The sequence below is a fragment of the Odocoileus virginianus genome, chromosome X (genome assembly GCF_023699985.2).
Source record: "Odocoileus virginianus isolate 20LAN1187 ecotype Illinois chromosome X, Ovbor_1.2, whole genome shotgun sequence".
NCBI lineage: Eukaryota > Metazoa > Chordata > Mammalia > Artiodactyla > Cervidae > Odocoileus > Odocoileus virginianus.
In genome coordinates, this window is record NC_069708.1 from 36,720,950 (window position 1) to 36,745,317 (window position 24,368).

Consider the following 24,368-nt stretch of genomic DNA (forward strand, 5'->3'; position numbering starts at 1 on the left):
ATTTAGGTCATACCTGAATGGTCTAGTGGTTTTCCCCCACTTTATTTAAGTCTAAATTTTGCAATAAGGAGTTCATGATCTGAGCCACAGTCAGCTCCTGGTCTTGTTTTTGCTGACTGTATAGAGCTTCTCCATCCTCAGCTGCAAAGAACATAATCAATCTGAATTTGGTAATGGCCATCTGATGATGCCCACTGTAGAAGTTGGGTTCCCAATTTCTCCTTTTATGCAAAACCCATGTATTCCTTTTCAAATGATAAAAGACCCAATCCTCTTGTTTGGAATCATGACATTGAGTCAGCCTTTAAAACTTTAAAAACGAAATTGGTCACTGTCCCTGCTATAGGAAACCCTAGTGAGTTTTCTCTTCCCTTTCGACTATGAAGTTACATGAAGTTAACAGAAATACCCTTGGAGTGCTTGTTCAGCCCAAGAGGAAAATGCTCACCTATCAGCTATTATAGCCAAAAGTTGGAACTCATAATTCCAGGACACCCACCTTGCCTTAGCAACAGCAACCACTGTTACTCTTCTGTGGGCCACAGAAGAGACAGTTACAGGGTCTTCTTTACAAGTGTTTGTCCCTCATACTATTGCGGCATTTGTGAACTCATACTACACACAAAACATAATCTGTTAGTGGACTGAAGCCTCATGAAATCTTATTGTTTTCCTCTTCAAATGGCACTTTTGTCTCATGGAAACTCCCTAAATCCTGCTATTCTCTTACCATCACCAACAAATGAGACCACACATGACTGAATAACCACGTGATCTCTTGACTAGTCCACATCCAGATTTACAAGAAACAGCTTTAGACAACTCCAGTGCTTCTTAGTTTACTTATAACTCCTACCTATGATTAATGATGGACATCTGAAAATTGGATATACTGTGTCTATTCCCTTCACTTTTATAGAATCCAAAGCTTAGCCCCTTATTTCTTCAGCCCAAATTGAAGCTGACCTATAAGCACTCACTCAGGCCTGCAGTCAGGTCTCTGGCAAACATGCTAACATTTAAACAGCAGGTATGCTTTTGGAGTAGCTCATGACTTGGGAATGCTTTGAAAATAGAGAAGTCTCCTGCTACCAGGGTAAAATGAAATTATGCAAACTAGTACAGCCACTATGGAGGACAGTGTGGAGATTCCTTAAAAAACTGGGAATAGAACTGCCATATGACCCAGAAATCCCACTCCTGGGCATACACACAGAGGAAACCAGAATTGAAAGAGACACGTGTACCCCAGTGTTCATCACAGCACTGTTTGCAATAGCTAGGACATGGAAGCAACCAAGATGTCCATTGGCAGATGAATGGATAAGAACGCTGTGGTACATATACACAATGGAATATTACTCAGCCATTAAAAATAATGCCTTTGAATCAGTTCTAATGAGGTGAATGAAACTGGAGCCTATTATAGAGACTGAAGTAAGTCATAAAGAAAAACACCAATACAGTATACTAATGCATATATATGGAATTTAGAAAGATGGTAATGATGACCCTATATGTGAGGCAGCAAAAGAGACACAGATGTAAAGAACAGACTTTTGGAGTTTGTGGGAGAAGGCAAAGGTGGGATGATTTGAGAGAATAGCATTGAAACATGTATATTATTATGTGTGAAACAGATCTCCAGTCCAGGTTTGATGCATGAGATAGGGTGCTCAGGGCTGGTGCACTTGAATGACCCTGAGGGATGGGATGGGGAGGAAGGTGGGAGGGGGGTTCAGGATGGGGAACACATGTAAATCCATGGCTGATTCATATCAATGTATGGCAAAAACCACTACAATATTGTAAAGTAATTAGCCTCCAACTAATATAAATAAATGAAAAAAAATTATTTAAAAAAAAGTGATCCTTTTGTTAAGGTCTTACTGGATACAATCCTGCTGTCACCACTGGCAATAATGAAGGTCCTAGTGCATTCCAAAGACTTAAGGAAGAAAAGGGGACCAGTTAGTAGACAAAACTACTAAGGTAGCAGAATTACAAGATTACAAGATTCAGGCTCCACAAAGGAACCTTCTGTTGGTCATTCTATTTACACCATGTTAGCTATTACTTGGACAGGCACCCAAGATTTAAAGGACATTATCAGAGATGGGTAAATGCATGCTACATATAAGGAACAGAGGTGGGTTTCTGAAGGAAACACATTTGATCAATATATTGGGTTTTGCTATGGGCCGAATGGCTGCTCTGCTCTTTCTGAAGTCACTCAAGCAACCATATTAAAATTAACATATGAAATGACTCATGGGGGAACTGATAAAATGAAAACCTGTGTAAAACAGTACTTTTGGAAACCTTTACCACAATAGTGACCAAAATATGTCAGAGGTGTCAGATCTGTCCTAAGTACACTGCAGGAAAAGCTACTAATATTTCTCAAGGCCACTTTCCTTTGTCTCCTGGTTCTTTCGTTATCTGGCAACTAGATTCTATCCAGCTGCCTCTCTCTCAAGGATATAAATATGCATGTTCTGGTGATGGTTTGTATGTGTTTTCATTGGTTAGAATCATTTCCTTACAAACAAGCAACTGCCCGTGCAGTGGACAAAGGACTGTTGGAAAGGGCTATTCCTACTTGAGGAATTCCCCTGGAATTATGTAGTGATAACAGTACCCATTTTACTGGAAAAATTCTAAATGCTGTTTGTGATCTGGCCTATACTACATTTCCACCGTGCCTATCATCTCCAATCTTCTGGTCTAGGGGAAAGACTAATGGCATAATTTATAAAACTCAATCGGCAAAACTCTCTAAGGCCTTTGGCCTTCCTTGGCTTAAATTGCTACTCATAGTTACATTAAACATTTGAAACAATTACTGGAAGACCCAAGATTCGTGAATCAGAATCATATGAGCCACTTCTAGTCAAGGGAGATTTTTTACTTTATTGTCAAAATATCATTAAGACTCTGAAGAAAAATGACCATCTGGTTGAAAAATCTTTCCACATCTCACTTCCAGGGGGTGAAGGTATAGAACACCACAATTTACACCCAGGAGACTATGTTTATTGAAAAAGACATCTTTTAACAGATTCCTTACAGATCAGAAGAAAGGGGTCCTATCACAATACTTTTAACCAATCCCTGCGCTGCTAAACTTTAAAGCATTGATTCCAGAATTCGTTTCACATTTTAAAAAGACTCCTCCAACTGAATGTTCCTCTGAAACACTTGGAGACCTAAAGCTAAATTAGACCCAGAAATAAAGCAGATAACACCTGATATAGATGGCTCGTCCAAGACTCTGGACCAAGCAAATACTCTTCATGATCTCCATCAGTGAAATATCTCTGATTACCCTTGTTCTAATTGTGGTTACCACAGAGTTGTGATATCTCCTCTATTCTGTAATATCTGATGAAGCATCAGCTTAACACTCATTATACTTCTTCTAACATTATAGACACATTTTCAAGGAGTGAAAATTTTCATGAATAGGTGTACACCTAGAATGATAATTCAGAAGAACTGACTTTGACCCTTTGGCCTCTTAATTCTGACAATGAAGGACCGAGGAGAATCTAACTTTTGGGACTCTCCCTTGTGCCTATAGGTTTATTAATGTTCTGTGCCCTACTACATAGAGTGGGCATCCTCCGTTGGTGGTAATTCTATGAAAACCACAGATCTTGCTTAAACTCTGCTAGGAATAAGCCTCTGGCTCCAATTATTGGCCATCTGATTAATCTATTCAGCTTGGGACTCTTTCACTAAGCAAGGCAAATAAGCCACCCTTACTCCACTTTATTGTAAAATGGCTGACTTTTCTTGGGATAGTTCTTTCACTACAGTTATTTTATTATTATTTCTCTTAATATCCATCCATACCCCTTACGCCTGGGAAAATAATCCCTTAGTTCACATTTCCCAAAGTCTAGCCACTATAGGAAATCTAACCAACCGTTGGGTATATCATCAGTGTACCCCAGATTACTCACTGAATTCTGAGGCCCCCTTACCTTATCTATCTCCAATATTACTGGTATCACTGCACCATGTCTTGTGCAGAATTCATCTATTCTCCCATCATATCTGTTCACCTACTCAAATCCATAGCTCCCTTTCCCTGTTTGATCAACAAACCTTGACAAATTGCTCAACAGTTCCTTAGGAACATTTGTTCCAAGAGAATCATGCAGTTACCTAGAAACATCATATCCAGCTTCCAAACACCCACCTTTACCTCACTGTGTAAAAACAAAACATATTATCATGAAAACCCTCGTTTTTTTCAGGATTCATATTTATGTTCTTAAAGCAGCTGGCACAGTGTCACATGTGCTCAATAAATGCCTGATGTATGAATGTTTTCCTGCCAAAAGAAAATACATGAAAAAAGTATATGGAACATTTTAGTTAACAATTAATCAAAGTTGAATAATTCTACATATGTACAAAATAATATACCTGTGAATAAAAACTTACTGCTATCATCATATGCTACTAATTTAACAGATTTAGTTTCGACATACAATTGTGGGAACATTACTCTTAAATAATAATACAACTATTTCTGTTCAACTTGAAAACAATCTTCCAAGTCAATCCATAAAGGTACACACACACACACACACACACACACACATATCACAAAGAGTCAGACACAACTGAGCAACTGAACTGAATCGATATATAATGCATAAATGTCTTACTTGAAGAATCACAAAATGGGGAGAAGTGAAAAGTATCTTTGTATATTTTTACTATAACACACTTATTTTATCAGTTTCACTAATAGTCTTTTAGTTGGGCATGTCCAAAAATTAGTCTTTTTGTTTTGCTTTCCACATAGAAGGTTAATCTCCATCCTGAGTTTTAAACTATTAAACACTTTCAAAGGTTTATTACTAGTTATGCTCATTTCTCCAGTAGATTTATGCTTTTAACTTTTTAGATTGAACTTTATAGTCAACATACTACTTATAGAAAATTTGAGAGCATCTGCAAAATTCATTTAAAATGATTTCTTTTGATCTTTCTGGCTTTCTAATTATACACAATCCTGTCATTTTTTTTTTTTACCCCAATGGGTTAGTCCTTGAAACATACCTACATAACCACTCACTGTCACTGCTTCACAGAAGGTTGAAGAAAGGGCAATTCTGTTTTATACTGTTCATGGGGTCCTCAAGGCAAAAATACTCAAGTAGTTTGCCATTCCCTTCTCCAGGTGTTTAAGCAGGTCAAGAAGCAATAGTTAGAACTGGTCATGGAACAACAGACTGGTTCCAAATAGGGAAAGGAGTATGTCAAGGCTATATATGGTCACCCTGCTTATTTAATTTATATGCAGAGTACATCATGTGAAATGCTGGATTTGATGAAACACAAGCTGGAATCAAGATTGCAGGGAAAAAAATAACATTAGATATGCAGATGACACCACCCTTATGTCAGAAAGTGAAGAACTAAAGAGCCTCTTGATGAAAGTGAAAGAGGAGAGTGAAAAAGTTGGCTTAAAACTCAACATTCAGAAAACTAAGATCATGGCATCCAGTCCCATCACTTCATGGCAAATAGATGGGAAAACAATGGAAACAGTGACAGACTTTGTTGTTTTTTTTTTTTTTGGGGGGGGGGGCTCCAAAATCACTGCAAATGGTGGCTGCAGCCATGAATTAAAAGATGCTTGCTCCTTGGAAGAAAAGCTATGACCAAACTAGACAGAATATTAAAAAGCAGAGACATTACTTTGCAGACAAAGCTCTGTACAGTCAAGGCTATGGTTTTTCCAGTAGTCATGTATGGATGTGAGAGTTGGACTATAAAGAAAGCTGATTATCCGTTTCACCCTAGATAATATACATGTTTCAATGCTGTTCTCCTGAAACATCCCACCCTCGCCTTCTCCCAGAGTCCACAAGTCTGTTCCATACATCTGAGTCTCTTTTTCTGTTTTGCATATAGGGTTATCGTTACCATCTTTCTAAAGTCCATATATATGTGTTAGTATACTGCAATGGTCTTTATCTTTCTGGCTTACTTTGCTCTGTATAATGGGCTCCAGTTTCATCCATCTCATTAGAACTGATTCAAATGAATTCTTTTTAATGGCTGAGTAATATTCCATGGTGTATATGTACCACAGCTTCCTCATCCATTCATCTGCTGATAGGCATCTGGGTTGCTTCCATGTCCTGGCTATTATAAACAGTGCTGCGATGTACGGATAACCAGCTCAGGTTGGGTACATGAGACAAGTGCTCGGGCCTGGTGCACTGGGAAGACCCAGAGGGATCAGGTGGAGAGGGAGGTGGGAGGGGGGACTGGGATGGGGAGTACATGTAAATCCATGGCTAATTCATATCAATGTATAACAAAAACTACTGTAATGATGTAAAGTAATTAGCCTCCAACTAATAAAAATTAAAAAAAAAAAAGAACAATGAAAAAGAAAAAAAAAAAAAGCAGAGACATTACTTTGCCAACAAAAAAAAAAAAAAAAAAAAGAAAGCTGAGCACTGAAGAATCGATGCTTTTGAACTGTGGTGTTGAAAAAGGCTCTTGAGAGTCCCTTGGACTGCAAGGAGATCCAACCAGTCCATCCTAAAAGAAATCAGTCCTGAATATTCACTGGAAGGACCGATGTTGAAGCTGAGACTCCAATACTTTGCCCACCATATGTAAAGAACTGACTCATCTGAAAAGACCCTGATGCTGGGAAAGACTGAAGGCAGGAGGAGAAGGGGACAACAGAGAATGAGATGATTGGATGACATCACTGACTGGATGGGCATAAGTTTGAGCAAGCTCCGAGAACTGGTGATGGACAGAGAAGCCTTGCATGCTCCAGTCCATGGGGTCACAAAGAGTCGGACACAACTGAGCAACTAAAATGAACTGAATTTTGTTTCAATATATCCGTTGAGATATATATATATATATACACACATATATATATATATTTGTGTGTGTGTGTGTGTGTGTGTGTGTGTGTGGCCACAGCATACAGGCCTGTGGGATCTCAGTTCTCTGATAAGGGATCAAAAGCACAGCTTTAACCATTGGACCTCCAGGGAATTCCCCTAAAAGAGTTACCTTTTAAAGAGATTCTTTAACCCTATATGCAGGACAGAAAAAGAGACACAGATGTATAGAACAGACTTTTGGACTCTGTGGAAGAAGGTGAGGGTGGGATGATCTGAGAGAATAGCATTGAAACATGTATATTATCAAGCGTGAAACAGATCACCAGCCCAGGTTGGATGCATGAGACAAGTGCTCAGGGCTGTTGCACTGGGAAGACCCAGAGGGATGGGATGGGGAGGGAAGTGGGAGGGGGGATCAGGATGGGGAACAAATGTAAATCCATGGCTGATTCATGTCAACGTATGGCAAAAAACACTACAATATTGTAAAGTAATTACCTTCTAACTAATAAAAGTTAATGAAAAAAATAAAGAGACTCTCAGGATGAACAAGAGTATACTGCCTCTAAGTTACTCTAGTAGTCAGGTATTTAAAAACAATGATGAGACTCTGCTGGGCTTCCCAAGTGGACACAGTCATAAAGAATCCACCTGCTGATGCAAAACATGCAAAAACGTGGGTTCAAACCCTGGGTTGGGAAGATCACCTGGAGAAGGAAATGGCAACCCACTCCAGTATTCTTGCCTGGGAAATCCCATGGACAGGGGAGTATGGCGAGCTACAGGCCATGGGGTTGCAGAGTTGGACACGACTGAGCATGCAGGCAGCCACAAGAGACTTTGTTCTAAAGTAAACTAGCTGGTAAAATACACTCATGTTCAAATCAAAGCATAAAATACAGAGTCCAAATTTAAGTATTAATCATCTCTGAAGTATTGACCATTTCAGGTTGCCTGTGTTTTTGAACATCAGCTCATCTTTATCAAAACTCAATGTTATAGCTTCCTTTTTTCCCTTCTACCTTAACAGATACAGACTTCTATCCATAAACTGTCCATCCCTTAATCACACTGTAAGCTCCCTGAGGAAAAGGATCATGTTTTGTGATTTTTTATAACCCCAGTGTCTAGCGTATTATCCAGAACATAATTAATCCTGGAAAATTTTGTCGAATGGAATGACTGAATTTACAATCTGAAAGAATTAAATGCAAAAAATACTTCAGTAGTAGCTACCAGAGATTTTCCTTATTTTTTATTAACGTTCTTACTTGAAACATTTAAAAACTTTGAAACTTAATTTCATAAACTATTTTCAGTAGTCATTCTGCTTATGATTTCTGACTCAATTTTAAATTCTAAAAGCCAACAGAAATTCAATTCTTTCAAAATAATTTTAAAAATACACAGCTTGGGTCATTCATAAGATATTTTTCAAAATAAGTCTTTGTAAATTCTTGATACTTCATATATTCCATGGGAGTTACTTCAAATGTTCTTTTTTTTTTCAGTTAGACTCCTAACCCTAAATTTTGTCAGCAGATTAGTACAAACAACTTTGCAAATGATATTCTAAAATCATTTGTCTAGGATGGATAAGGAAGATGTGGTACATATATACCATGGAATATTACTCAGCCATTAAAAAGAATTTATTTGAATCAGTTCTAATGAGATGGATGAAACTGGAGCCCATTATACAGAGTGAAGTAAGCCAGAAAGATAAAGACCAATACAGTATACTAACGCATATATATGGAATTTAAAAAGATGGTAACGATAGCCCTATATGCAAAACAGTTAAAGAGATATAGATGTACAGAACAGACTTTTAGACTTTATGAGAGAAGGCGAGGGTGGGATGTTTTGAGAGAACAGCATTGAAACAAGTATACTATCAAGGGTGAAACAGATCACCAGCCCAGGTTGGATGCATGAGACAAGTGTTCAGGGCTGGTGCACTGGGAAGACCCAGGGGATAGGATGGAGAGGGAGGAGGGAGGGGGGATTGGGATGGGGAACACATGTAAATCCATGGCTGATTCATGTCAATGTATGACAAAAAACACTACAATAAAAAAATAAATAAATAAAATAATAAAACCATGTGTCTAAACAGTGACACACAGGCTAAATCTTTTTTTTTTAACATTTTAAAGGACTGTTTTAAAAATATGCAATAGAGGTTGTAAAAAGTCAACAAACTCTAAAATATTTATTTGGCTCTTAACAGAAAAAGTTTACCACACCTTAGTCTAAACTATCTAATTTTTTAGTAATTAGAAGCATAACATTTAAAAATGCACAAGAGTACCAAGTTGGCCATATTTCATACTACATGGTGGAGGAATAGGACAGAGAGACCACTTTCTCCCCCACAATTTCATCAAAAGATCATTTGAATGCTGAGCAACTTCCACAAAACAACTTCTGAACAGTGGCAAGATGGTTGTCTGATGAGGCCTTACAAATAGCTGAGAAAATAAGAGAAGTGAAAGGCAAAGGAGAAAAGGAAAGATATACCCATTTGAATGCAGTGTTCCAAAGAATAGCAAGGAGAGATAAGAAAGCATTCCTCAGTGATCAGTGCAAAAAAAAATAGAGGAAAACAATAGAATAAAAGACTAGAGATCTCTTCAAGAAAATCAGAGATACCAAAGCAACATTTCATGCAAAGATGGGCTCAATAAAGGACAAAAATGCTATGGACCTAACAGAAGGAGAAGATATTAAGAACAGGTGGCAAGAATACACAGAAGAACTACACAAAAAAGATCTTCATGACCCAGATAACCACGATGGTGTGGTCACTCACCTAGAACCAGACATCCTGGAATGTGAAGTCAAGTGGGCCTTAAGAAGCATCACTATGAGCAAAGCTAGTGGAGGTGATGGAATTCCAGTTGAGCTATTACAAATCCTAAAAGACGATGCTGTGAATGTGCTGCACTCAATATGTCAGCAAATCTGGAAAACTCAGCAGTGGCCACAGGACTGGAAAAGGTCAGTTTTCATTCCAATCCCAAAGAAAGGCAAGGCCAAAGAATGCTCAAACTACCACACAATTGCACTCATCTCACATGCTAGTAAAGTAATGCTCAAAATTCTCCAAGCCCAGCTTCAACAATACATGAGTTGTGAACTTCCAGATGTTCAAGTTGGTTTTAGAAATGGCAGAGGAACCAGTGACCAAATTGCCAACATGTGCTGGATCATCAAAAAAGCAAGAGAGTTTCAGAAAAACAACTATTTCTGCTTTATTGACTATGCCAAAGCCTTTGACTGTGTGGATCACAATAAACTGTGGAAAATTCTTCAACAGATGGGAATCCCAGACCACCTGACCTGCCTCTTGAGAAATCTATATGCAGGTCAGGAAGCAACAGTTAGAACTGGACATGGAACAACAGACTGGTTCCAAGTAGGAAAAGGAGTACGTCAAGGCTGTATATTATCACCCTACTTATTTAACTTGTATGCAGTGTACATCATGAGAAATGCTTGGCTGGATGAAGCACAAGCTAGAATCAAGATTGCCGGGAGAAATATGAATAACCTCAGATACGCAGATGACAGCACCCTTATGGCGGAAAGCGAGAACTAAAGAGCATCTTGATGAAAGTGAAAGAGGAGAGTGAAAATTTTGGCTTAAAGCTTAATATTCAGAAAACTAAGTTGACGGCATCTGGTCCCATCACTTCATGGGAAATAGATAGGGAAACAATGGAAACAGTGATAGACTTTATTTTCTTGGGCTCCAAAACCACTGCAGATGGTGATTGCAGCCATGAAATTAAAAGACACTTGCTCCTTAGAAGAAAAGCTATGACCAACCTAGACAGCATATTAAAAAGCAGAGACATTACTTTGCCAACAAAGGTCCATCTAGTCAATGCTATGGTTTTTCCAGTAGTCATGCATGGATGTGAGAGTTGGACTATAAATAAATCTGAGCACCAAAAAATTGATGCTTTTCAACTGTGGTGTTGGAGGAGACTGCCAGGAGATACAACCAGTCCATCCTAAAGGAAATCAGTCCTGAGTATTCACTGGAAGGACTGATGCTAAAACTGAAAGACTTTGGCCACCTGATGGGAAGCGCCGACTTTTCAGAAAAGATTCTGATGGTGGGAAAGATTGAAGGCGGAAGAAGAAGGGGATGACAGAGGGTGAGATGGTTGGATGGCATCACTGACACAATGGACATGAGTTTGAGTAGCCTTCAACAGTTGGTGATGGACAGGGAAGCCTGGCGTGCTGCAGTCCATATGGTTGCAAGAGTTGGACACGACTGAGCCACTGAACTGAACTGAACCAAGTTGGCCTAGCAAAGAAAGAACAAAATAAATTATCTATCCTATGGGCTTATAACTGCTGCAGTACACACAGAATATTGCTTTCCCCTGATTATGTTCACAATTTCATAACACTTAACCTGTATTTTCAATTTACTTTTACTCCAATGTCCCCTATATCCTTGTAAATTGAAAAAAAAAATGCCAGCAGAATGGATTATTTTCCATGCTTTTTGAAACCAATAATTTTACTAACAGAAACTTGTCATCTCCCTGAAGGCAGGAAGAAGAGTATATTAGATTTTTAGATGCTATTAACTCTAATATCCCACTAATGGAACTTTTTGGAACTGGCATAATTCACCCAAATCTTTTTCAATATTTCACTTGTGCCATACTGTTACAAGAATTTAAAACAAATAAAATCAAGTACACTGCTTTTTAAAACATAGAATCTAAAAACGTAAAATCTGAAACAATGATGATGACATTTCTGTTTCTCTCAAATTAAAAAGAGAGGACTCTAAAGTTACTAAGTTTATTCAATTAGAGTCAGTCTTCAAAGTAATACCCTAACTCAAGATCACTCTAAATCTTCAGATATGTTATTTAGAAAAACAGTCATGCCATGGCCCTCTTAATAATCTTTCTGCAACATAGAGCCCAATAGTTTAAATAAAAAGGCTGAAGCCAGCCCTATTGTTATCTAGATAAGCCCAATATTCCCAGAGACTGCTTACATGTACAGTATGTTAAAATTTGTCACATAATGTATTATTGATCTTGCTATCCAGCTTTTGAATAATCTCGCTATGAAAATAATGAGGATAAACCTAATTTCAATATTTTATTAGTTATTTTAGTATACACCTCAGAAAAGTTAGAGGTGAAATACACAAAATCAAACACTAGTAACTTGAAGGATAACTTGTTAACCCAGAAAACCAATCTGTAGACTCTGTATTATTTCAACATCAAGAACTAAGAGACCCCAATTCAAAGGCAATTCATTAGGAAAAACGTTTCCTTTCCCATGCAGCAAAAATGACTGTAGAAGAGCACTAAATAAAAGCAAAAGGGACACATGCCTCCAAAGAATAATCCTCTTTAACTGCCATAATCCAATGCCAGGAGTAAGGAGAGGTATCTTAAGCAAAAAATAAGACACAAGTAGAACTCCCATACATATGGAGGCTCCACTCTTGACAGGTGATTTGAATAGGAGGAAATCTATTACTATTTTTTAAAACTATCAATATTTTTGAAAAACAAAGGAGAAGGAGTTATCATTGAACTTGTGAGTAATTTCACAGGAGTATGGGATTAGAACATTACTATCCCAGAAAAAATAAAATTTTTCAAAGTTTTCTATCAGCCTAAATTTGTTGGTTGTTGTAACATAATATACTGTCCCTTCTGACATTTCCTTGTGATTATGAAGAATGGGCAGATACACAGTTAACTGGTTTTCAGCTTTCAAGGCAGAAACCCAGAACAATAAGCAAATGAATTCTATCCAGTAACTAACACAACAATCTACACATGCAGGCATTTAATGATCATTTGCTGAATAAATGCAAAATAACATTTAGAACCAATTAAAACCAATCTGAGTATCATCATGCATTTAAAAGGACTGGTAGTTGTGCAAATGATAGGTTACTGTGAGTTGAACTAAGCATATCAATATTATATGTACATTAGAAGGTATCTGTGGAACATTTTAAAACTTTAGTCCAATGACAGTAAAGCAGCTTCCCTGGTTACTGTTCAGGCAGGAATTTGTTTACTCTCCTTGGTTGAAATCAGAGCTAATGACTTTAATGGTTCTAAATAGCTCCAAAATGTTCCCCATGCTGACACTGGTCATCTGGCTAGTCTAATGCAAACTACAACATATGCTTTGGAAAATTTTAATTTCAAAAGATACATGTATTGTGTGTAGTACAAATGAATGCACATTTTTACATGGCATGTATAAATACATGGTATTCTTTAGTAGTAATTCTCACTGTAGTAATTTCTTAGAGATATGAGGTCCTTGTAATATCATTAAAATACAACCTTGGGGAATCTGACACAAGTTTAAATTGTCCATTGAGTTATTTATCAGAGTAAAAGAAGTCCTTTGTGTAGGACACCTAAATCTTATTTTGTTAAAAACAATAACTTTATTATTCACGTCAGATAGTATATGCAAAGAACAATTATTTTATTTGCTTCTCAAAATAATCAGAGATAAACACATTAATTTCCATTTTATACACGAGGAAACTGAAGACCTTTATTCTGCTTCTGCACTTTTCTCAGAAATCAGTTGAGCCTATTTGAGTACACTACTTCTGGATTCCCTATTCTGTTCCACTGATCTATGTGTTTATTCTTCCAATACCACACTGCCTTAATTTGTTATTACTGCCTTACTATCCTATATTGAGTGATTTCTTGCATTTTAGTTTTTTCAAAACTGTTTTAGATATTCTAGGTCCTATGCTTTTATATATGAAATTGAGAATTAACTTGTCTATGTCTACATAAAACCTTCTTGGATTTTATTGACCTTTATTTTGAGTAAACATAGCTATTCAATCAGCAGTTCTGATTTACTGATCTGATATGGTTGTCAACAACTTGTCTATGTCTTCTCATTTTCTTTATTTTTTTGTCTTCTCATTTTCAATATAATCTTCATAAGGGGGAAAACAATATATACAGGGAAAATCATGAATTTAAAATGACCTCAGTTCAAATTCCAACTGTGCCTTCCACTGATTTTTGTCTTTCTCATCTGTTAAAAAGATACACCTTTTCATACCAAACTGTTTTGAAGAGTGAATAAAACTGAAGAGATAATACATGTTCAATAAATGTTTCTTTCTCCCTTAAGAGATACATTTAAGATGGAATGGATTCCAATGTCTTTTTGAGTAAAAAATTTACATTAGGTATTAAAATTACTACACATCCTCTTAAAGTCTGTCCCCAATCACTTTACAGGAAAGAGAGATAGGTCCCATAGTAAGAATAATTATTTGTGGCCTTTGAAATTTTTGTTAGTGAAGGGATATTTTATTCACAATGGAGTCACTATCCCCTTAGATAGTAGTAAGGTTTGCAGATTATTTAGCTTCCAAATTATAAGGTTAAAATAGGTCACTAAACTTTTTTTTCTCTTATAGAAAAGGAAATTTCTCAAATCTACACAGAAAAAGTATTCAAGATACTTCAACTACTTCCTCTGCTCCCATCATATCTTAGAACAACAGAATAAAACACACAAAACACATAACTCACAGAAAATTTATTTTACAGCTAATTGCTGGCTTAGGCATTGAAAGATGCTTTTTTTCTTGTTGGATAATGAGAACTACATGACTATTTTTCTTTTGGCATAGAGCTGTGGCTCTTTATCATTGGCTGTACATCACAATCACCTGGGAAATGATGCCCAGACACTCACCAGATTAGTTAAATATGAATCTCTGTGAGTTAAACACCATCATGGAAAAAAACTTTTTAATTCCCAGGCATCTCTGATTTATGCTGTTGTTATTTAGTCACTAAGCCATGTCCGACTCTTTTGAGACCCCATGGATTGTAGCCCACCAGGCTCCTCTGTCCATGGGATTTCCCAGGCAACAATATTGGAGTGGGTTGCCATTTCCTTCTCCAGGGGATCTTCCTGACCCAGGGACTGAACCTCTGTTTCCTTCATTGGCAGGTGTATTCTTTACCACTGAGCCACCAGAGAAGCCCCATCAGATGTACGATCAGAACTAAAACTACCAACCCATGGAAATCAAGGACAAATTTGAAATTCAACTATATTTTAAATATATAGCAGACCTTTAGAGCATCTTATATGTGTTCTAGTTCACCCTCCAACCCCATCCTCCATCCTTTCCACATACCTGCTATGCTGTTTCCTCTTATCCTGAATATCAAAATAATTTTTATTGGATCTTATCTCCTATAAACCATTTGAAATACTTTGTGAAATGAAGCAAGGAATAAACAAAACACACTCTCTCCCTCTCAATCTCTTTCTCTCTCTCTCACATACCAATACACACACACACACACACACACACACACACACACACAGCAGGACCTACTTCAAATGTACAGATAAGAGTTAAAATCTAGCAGCAAAATCAGTTGCATAGAATGCCTCCAGGGCAATTCAGAAAACATCTCTATTATCTACAAAAGCCAGTTTAAACTTAGCTCTAAATCTCTCTCCTGGGACCTCCCTGGTGGTCCAGTGGTTAGGAATCTGCTTGCAAGTGCAAGAAATATGGGTTCAACCTCTGGTGTGGAAGGGTCCCACATGCCACTAAGGAGCAACTGAGCCTGTGCTCTAGAGCTTACGAGCTGCAACTAATGAAGCCCGCACACCTAAAGCCAGTACTCTACAACAAAAGAAGCCACTGCAATGAGAAGCCTGAACACTACAACTAGAGAGTAGCCCCCACTCACAGCAACTAGAGAAAGCCCACAAGTAGCAAAGAAGACTCAGTGGAGCCAAAAATAAAATTAATTAAATCTCTTTTCTTTTCAACTCCCTTCCCACCTAAAAACAAACCAAAAGAAAACAATATAGACAAAAAAAAAAAAAACCATCATCAAGAACAGTGAATTATCTTTGGAAATCACATAAATGTATAAACATTATACAGCAAATTTTGACAAAGTACTAAAAGTTAAGACCTCAAGATTCTAAGTACTTACCAGACTTTGAGAACTTCTGGCTAAAGATAATGACAGAATACACCAAGAGCGAAATTACAAGAACAGAAAAAAAAATCTTATATTTCCCTCTCAAAATTATAGATGAGAGAGACTGAAAGGGGTGTTACTGAAACAATATGGCTAGAAAAAGGAATAGAACCAAGTCAGGCCTTATTTTGGAATGGTGAGGTAATGATTACCTCTCTTGAAGAAAAAAATCAAGGTAGAGAAATACAGAGGCTCTGCCCTGAAGGTACTGACCTGAATATTTCCAGACCAGACTGGCTTAAAGAAAGATAGTCTTGGAAAAACTGGAAAGGTATCAGGGGCGGGTTGGGGTCAGGGCCCTGTTGGCCACTCCCCTCTTTCTAGTCCAAATAAACCTGGTGAGAGTATATAAGAAAAACAGATATCCCTGTTCTCTTTATTGCATTCTAGAAAAAAGCACCAGTCACTATTTTCAGCACATCCCTCTGCACTCGTGGGCTGCTATTTAAGATGAATACTGATAAAGCAAAAATTTCAGACTAAAGCACTATTTTAAAAGCACTGAAAAACCTTTCAGCTGGTAATAAGCATATTCACCTTTAGAAGTAAAGATTTTAAGCATGCCAAGCATAGCCAGAAATCTTTAGTGGCTTGCTCTTGTTTAAGACACTACTGGGGCAGTGTTGTTTTAGCTTTCTATCTCCCTACGCTGCAAATATTTGTTTACCTTTATACTAGTCTAGTGGCTAACATAGACACTTTTACTGGCAAGTATGCACTAAATATCTGTTATATTGAACTAAGTCCTACCACAATACTTCTAATTTCTCTTACTCCCTAATATCTGATCAGTTGTTAAACTATTTTAACTCTGCAAGGTCTCTCCCTCAGTCTTCTCCTTTATATTGCCTTCTGTCTTTGTTAAAAAACTCACTATTACTTTCACTGATTAAAATTCCCCACCCTCAGTCTCTCCCCAACTCCAATCCATCCTATACGCTGCCATCAGCTATTGCCAGCACAGATCTGGTCATGCCATTCATGATCTCAAAAATCTTCAGTAGCTCCCATTTACAGAACACTGAAAACCTTTAAACTAACTTTAAAAGTCCCATACAATCTGGGCCTTGCCTACCTTTAGATGAATACCTCATATCACACTATATTCCCATTCTCACATCATATACTTATATCCTAGCAAATCATACTCCTCCTTCCTCCAAGAACACATCCATGCCTTTGCTTACACTGCCCTAATCCACCAGAAATAGGTGCCTTTAATCTGTGAAAATATTATCCACTCTCCAATGCCCTGCTCAAATTCCACCTCTTTCACAATGCCTTACTGAATCTATTCCCTAAACCACTACCACAGCCACCTCATTGTTGATGGTCTTGTAATTTGTATAACAGCAATTTCTGCATATGACTATCTTGCCCATCTGAATGTAAACCCATGGGGTTGAGGCAGGATTCAGGATGGTATATCTTCAGACATTTCACATTACAATGCTATGTACTGAACTGCCTTGTATCCAATAAACACTTCATGAACTGAAACAATTCCTACCATGACAAAAGTTCAGAATAAGAAAAATGTCAATGAAACATCTCATTAGCTAGTTATAACAAATTATTTGCCTCTCCTTATCCCCCAAAGTGCTCCTAAATATAACTTTGTATTTCATCCTTAATCATCCTATCATTACAAATGTGATCAATATACTTAAATGAAATGATCTAGGAAGGAGATTTTATGAAAAACCACTCATAATAAGGAAAACTGGAGCTATGACTATGGCTATCTAAATACCAAGGTTTTAATATAGTAGACAATAATTCAGAATTTAGGGCAGAAAAAAGAGGTGACTGTGGGGAAAGGGAAGAAACTGGATACATACTATGTGCAAATCATTTTGCTAAGGAATTAAACACAGCAAAGTATTTAGTTTTTATATAACAGCTCTTGAAGACAGTTCTTCTCCCATTTAGAGATGAAGAAACTGAAGCTCAGAGAGGTTAGGTAACTTGCAGTGGAGCTAGTGTAAGTTGGAGGTGAAATCAGAACCTAGATTAAACTGGCCTCCAAAGCCCATGTTCTTTCCTCTATTACTACAGGGTCTCATGAAATTAATTACAATTAGCAGTTTTTCCCAATCTGCCATATATCTGATGTCCCAGTTAAATTTTTAGAGTCAGTAGCTTTAGCCCCAAACTGTTTTAGCAATAAATTGTATTACTTTCAAAACTAACTTCCTTAAACAAAAGCAGTATGCTAAAAAATAATATAAAAGTACCAAAAAATATTTAATATAATATGGTGATATAATATACAATTTGAAAATTCTATAACAAACTCCATCAGGAATCAAGTACTCTCTCACCAAAACACAAAATGCACAAACTGTGTACATGGCACTACTTCATGAAAAGTCCACTTTACTACTAAAACAGGCTATTCTTAATGACCTTTGTCCAGGAGTCACCAACACCCATCACACCTCCTAATTCTTACTTGAAACCTCTGACACATTTTCCCACAGGACAATTTTACAGTGATTAGGCTTTTCATCATTGTATCTCTTCCCTGATGCTGACGGAATTCAGGTAATAGCTAAAATTATGGCTGCCTGAGGGATAATATCCTTTAAAGTCCCTATCCCAACAGACCTAATTGAGACAGTCCCTGCAAGAGCTCTCACAACCAAAGCTTCTTGCTTATCCTATTTTCCCCTCTCCCAAGAACCCTCTTTCTCAGGAGCCAATGGAGCTGATATTTCCCCTTTCAGGCTCATTCTCCACCTCTCACTAGAACCAATCTAATTCTTGTTTGAAATCTCTGACACATTTCCCATTGAACAATGTTACAGTGATTAGACTCTTCATCATTACACCTCGTTACTGTGCACTGGTATAAAAACATAACTATCCTTAATAATTTTTTTCCTGTGCAAAAACATGTTAAGAGGCTAAACAACCAATTATCACACTTCTGAATGATAATTCAAAGGTTAACAACTGCCCATGAAACAAGACAGCAAAAGATGTTGAAAAAGACTCCACAAAATATGATAGTGTATACAATCTTTAATTTTATCAGGATTTAACACACACAGAAATAGACATTAAAGTTTCCTTTAACATTAAAGTTAACAGATTCGTACTTACATTTTCTTTAAGGATTTCAACACATATTGAAAAAATATATTCTACAATGAAAGCACCCTTAGTCCTAAAAACTATCATGATTCAGGGCTGCAAAGCTCACATTCAATGGTTAACATTTCTAAAGCCAACATCAACAAACATGCAATTAAAATAAATAAAAATTCTGGGAAGTAAAAGTGTCTCCTTATCAAAAGAAAGCCATTATAAACAAACATCAATAACAACAACAACAAAAAACACAACCTCTTCTGAGTACTAAACAGGTCTAAGCAGGTCAGATATAGTGTTTCGTTTTCACCTACAATATTTGTTTTAGAAAAAGTTTAATTAAGTCACTTGCAGGGTTAAATCTAACCAATCATAACTGTTTTAGACAAAGAAGGCAGAAATACTATCTTTACCACATTACCTTCACCTTTCGTTTTACTTCATAGGGATTAACAATTTCCACTCCAGTATTTTTCCAAATTGCTGAGGTAGAGAGACCCATTGTTAAATCTCTATAATACCTAAAACATACTGCAAACAATAAAAAAAAAAAACCATATGCGGTAATTACAATTTAAAACATTTCTACATTCAAAGTTAACAAAAATAATAGCAAGCATGCGAATGGTTCCCCCCTCCCATCCCAACCTTTTATCCAAGCATTTAACTGTTTTTATAAACCAGATGCCTAGAACTATAAGTCAAAAGATTACATACACAAATTAAACAAAATTCCTCTTCCCTTGAGTAATCTTCTAGAAAATTCTTGCAAGTATGAAACATTCCAAGAAGAAACAAACCCCTCTTCATTTATCCTGTTCTTAAGAGATGTAGAATATTAAAATGTATCTAAGAATTCCTTAGTGTACTCGTAAAATATTTTCTATAAATAGAGAGGGTTCAACTTTAGACTTCTTCCATATTTCCACTACATTTCTTATTAAATGTTATTCTGGCATGTAATTTTAACCCCAATTCAGCTGGAAATTTGAAAAGAAAAAGAACAAATTAAATAGACAGCAGTCCAAAGTATATTTTTAAGGATGAAGCAAGTACTTAAAAGACAAATCTGCACCTAGAGATGTGGAGGATTTCGAGTCCTACCTCAAAATATCCTACTGTGAATCAATTTGGCCTTCAAAATTTTAGATCTGTAATCGTGATGGCCTCTACTGTACTATCAGGCTGTCAATCGATTAGGTTATCAGAAAAACATCCGACTTTTCCCAAAGTCTTGTTTTTGTGTTTAAAGCTGCCTGCTTCTAATAGTAACAACAAAAACAACAAAGCAACAATAATAAAAAAAAAAAAAACAAAGAACCTGTGCACATCTGAGTTCTCACTGCACAGCTGACCAAAGCGTAACCAGAACAGTTTCGGAAGTAAGAAGAGCGGGAAGAGAGGCGAACCAAAATATTTTGGTTGAACCTCGCTGTCTTACCAAAGATTCCTCTCATAAGGGCTGGAGTTTACTTTGCCTGTTCTTTCACTGACCAACGGGGCGGGGACAGCAGTTGGGCAAAGGGAGAAGGGGCGGAAGAGGGCGGTAGAATTCAGGAGACCGCCAAGGAGGCTGCAGAACATCACCTGAGTGTAGATAAAGAAACCTTGCCTCCAGTTAATCTCCACTTAGGTTGTTACAAAGAACCACAACAAGCCACAAAGAAATGAGAAAAGTAACTAAGGAGCATTCATCCCTATGTGTAAATGTCCCCAGAGTTCGTCACCTTGCTGTTTCTGTTGCGCTGGGTTCCTAAAGCACCCGGTGTTCAATAGAGAGCTGGAGTCAGCAGCTGTCCCTCAAATTGGCAGCTAGCACACTTGGCGCAGCGGAGAAAGAGAGACATGTGGAGCCAGGCGCGGGCACCTGGCGTATCCCCCAGTTCCACTTCAGGTCGAAAAGTGAAGAAACTTAGTCACAACTCTGGCGTGGCCCGCAAGGCAGACACTCCCCCAGGCCAAGCCCGGCCCGGGCTGCACTTACTCCTGACTCCCGAGCCCGCTGCCCAATCCCCGCCGGCTCCCAAGAGAAAGCGCGGTTCGGGCAGAGCGTGCTCCGCCGCCCCGCAGCCTCAAGGGGCCTGGCCTGGCACCTCGCTTCCCAGCCCCATGCCCCTTCTCTCCCGGGCCCCCCAACAACGGTCTTGAGAGGAGGAAGGGGGTGGCCCCAAACCCTCTTAGCCACCACACTAACCTCGCTGCTGCTTGCGCTGCCGCCAAACACCTCCATTTCTTGGTCCCAGGGCTCGTCTTGAGGAGCGAACGGTAGCATCGCCCCTTCAGGAGCACTCGAACAGGAGCTGCCAACTGCCCGCGCGGCCGCGCATCCCGTTTTTGGAGCCTGCCTGCCACTGCGCCGCCGCCACCGCCGGGATCCCCAGCCTCGCCTTCAGCGACAGCTGCCTTCGCCGCGGGGTCCCTCAAAGACTCGGAGCGAGGGGTCGTCGCCACCGCAGGCTGCTGCTCCCCACGGAGAAGACAACTCTGTGCTGCCTCTCCAAGAGCTGCCGCTCGGTTTGTGCTCACCACTGCCGCCAACGCCGCGACAGTCGTTCGGCGGTGACTCCCCACCGCCCCCCCGCCAGCTCCCAGCTCCCTCGGGCCCCCTCCCAGCTCTGTCAATATGGCGGCAGCGGCGGCGTTACCTGTGCAGCGCCTGGAACTCCCGACCGCGGCGGCAAGGCAGCGTCACCCAAACGTCAATGGAGATTCCCCAGCCTAGGGTGAAGCGGAGCGGGGGGGGGGGGGGGGGTCGGGGGGTGGGCGGCGGGGAGGTGTGAGGGATCGCGTGGTGGGGGTTGGGAGAGAGGGGAGGGGGGCTTACTGGGCGGGGAAGGCGGGAGAGGCGTAGTAAAATCCTCTGCTAGCTCCTCGGTAAACCTGCGCGCTCCACGGAGCATGCGCGGCGCTGTTCACACATGCTCAGCAGGCCCTCGCAAGTCAACAGAGCAACCTTGCCAGCAGGAGTCCCAAAAAGGATTCGAGAGCTGGGGTCCCTCATGAGCATTTGGAGGAGTCGGTGTCAGAGGAGACTCCAGGAATACCTGCTCTCAGGGCTTGCAAAAGCAGGTGCCCTATACACTGAGGCACGCCCATTTGGTATTTAGTGACAAATATTAAGGCAGGGGTTTTAGTCTATTTATACATTAGCCTCGTAGAAGCTGGAGGCAGGAATAAAATCCGTTTAAAATAAAGTATTACCACTGCGCTCCCTAACTCCCCCCTCTCCTCTTGTCCTGCTTACGGTGTTGGTATTTACGCTGGTTGTCTTCATACTATTGATGACACCCCGTGTTTCCAGTATTCACATACGTGACGTACACCACTTATTGGACTCAACGTGACGCAGTGAAGACAGAGTGTACGAAGCTAACTTCATTTCCACCCCGCTCTGAGGATATTGGACCTGTAGTGACAGAAATTATCGTTTTTCTCTCTTCTCCAAATCAAACATTTACTGCTTTGCTACTCTAAGCCACACACTGTACCAGATGCTAGCAATTTAACTGAGATGAAGTATAGCCTCATGCATGGGAAATGATCAATACATGGGAAATACTTCAAAACCTAGAGTAAAAATGTTATTCCACATTTGACACTTCAAAGAACTTGAAAGTGCAACTGTAACAGCGACTAAGCCAGCTCAGTACCTTGGAGAGGTTTCTAATGGTAGACATAAAATAACACCACCACCACCCCCCCACGTACTACACCTGGGACTGTGATGCTGTGCTCCACGGAAAACGTTGAACTATGCTCTCTATTTATTTCACCATCTAGCTTCTAGCACTGGCAAAGTAAAGTGAACCAGAGATTGTACCTGGATCTCAATCAAAGATCACTAGTAGATCACTCCCATCTACTCAGCTTAAAACCCCAGGGAGTAAGTAAGTTTTAAGAATATGATTCTATAAAAATGAAAGCTTTGAAAGTAGTGGAGACATGGGGCTATAAACAGTGAAAATATGTGAGCGTGTACCCACATGCAGGTAGACTTTCCTTTGGCTGAACTGACCTTGCTTCCGCCAATGCTTTGAGCACTGGATATCATCTTTTCTTGCCTACTCAAAGGCCTTGTTATGCAGTTCTTCCACTTCCTACCTGCCCCTTTCACACCATCTATTTTCTTCCTCCACTGGACCTTTCCTGTCAGCCAAAAAACATGCTGTTACTGACTTCAACTTGCTGGACCCCTCATTAGTATTTGAAGCAGTTCATGTCTCTTAAAACATTATCTTCACTTGGCCCCCAGAGCAAAACATTTGTTCATTTTCCTTCTACATCATTGGCCATTTCTCCTCTGTGTCCTTTGCTATATCATCCTTCATCTTCCTAATCTCTAAAAACTGGAACTTCAGGGCTCAGTCCTTGACCTATACCTTCCCCAACATTTTAGGTATTCCCATATCCCATCCTGTTCCACAGCTTTAAATCCCATCTGTATGCTGAAGATTGTCAATTTTTTTTCATTTATTTGTATTAGTTGGAGACTAATTACTTTACAATATTGTAGTGGTTTTTGCCATACATTGCTATGAATCAGCCATGGATTTACATGTGCTCCCCATCCTGAACCCCCCTCCCACCTCCCTCCCCATCCCATCCTTCTGGGTCTTCCCAGTGCACCAGCCCTGATCACTTGTCTCATGCATTATATCTCTAACAATAAACACTTTCTTGAAGTCTAGACTTGTACGTGCAACTGCTTATTCTATTTGGATACCTAACTGAATTCTAGATTCGACCCTAAATAACCTGCTCCATGCCTAGTCTTCAGAATAATTAATGACCTCCACCACCCACTAGTTTGTTGCTCAAATGTCATTTGAGTCTTTTTATGACCATCCATTCTAAAACACCATCCCCATAACTATCTAGCCTCACCTTGCTTTTTCTTGATAATACTAATCAACATGTGATATATGATTTATTTATTCCCTCCAGCACCTAGCATAATGATACTCAGTAAACTTTTCTGAATGAATGAATTTGTCCTTTCCTCCTATGGATTTGATAAATTCACATCAACTATATTAAGAAGCTTCCTCACCATGAATGTATTACTCTGCTTCTATATAAAATTAAACTTTCATGTATGTTCATTCATTCAACATTCCCCTTAATATATAGACATGTGTGTGTGTTAGTCACTCAGTCATGTCTGACTGTGTGTGATCACATGGACTGTAGCCCACCAGGCCCCTCTGTCCATGGGATTCTCCAGGCAAGAATATTGCAGTAGGTTGCCATTTTTTTCTCCAATATATAAATATACATATCTCATTAAAAAATTAATTAA

General features: G+C 38.9%; 1 protein-coding gene across 15 annotated transcripts in view; it reads right to left on the minus strand.

Moving 5' to 3' along the window:
- Window positions 1-21,945, minus strand: part of RPS6KA6 (ribosomal protein S6 kinase A6) — a 104,028-nt gene extending 82,083 nt beyond the window's left edge. The window contains exons 1-6 of one of the 15 annotated variants that reach the window (XM_070462027.1): window positions 21,715-21,939; window positions 21,264-21,529; window positions 20,797-20,957; window positions 20,511-20,656; window positions 19,787-19,884; window positions 19,491-19,600 (exon numbers count right to left, since the gene is read on the minus strand). In XM_070462027.1, the coding sequence (XP_070318128.1) occupies window positions 19,491-19,600; window positions 19,787-19,884; window positions 20,511-20,653 (351 nt within the window). In that variant the 5' untranslated portion in view covers window positions 20,654-20,656; window positions 20,797-20,957; window positions 21,264-21,529; window positions 21,715-21,939. Of the gene's footprint in view, window positions 1-19,490; window positions 19,601-19,786; window positions 19,890-20,510; window positions 20,958-21,263; window positions 21,666-21,714 lie in introns of those variants that run through there. The other 14 variants (XM_070462024.1, XM_070462022.1, XM_070462028.1 and 11 more) reach the window with 14 other exon arrangements.
- Between the last annotated feature and the right edge of the window lie 2,423 nt (window positions 21,946-24,368).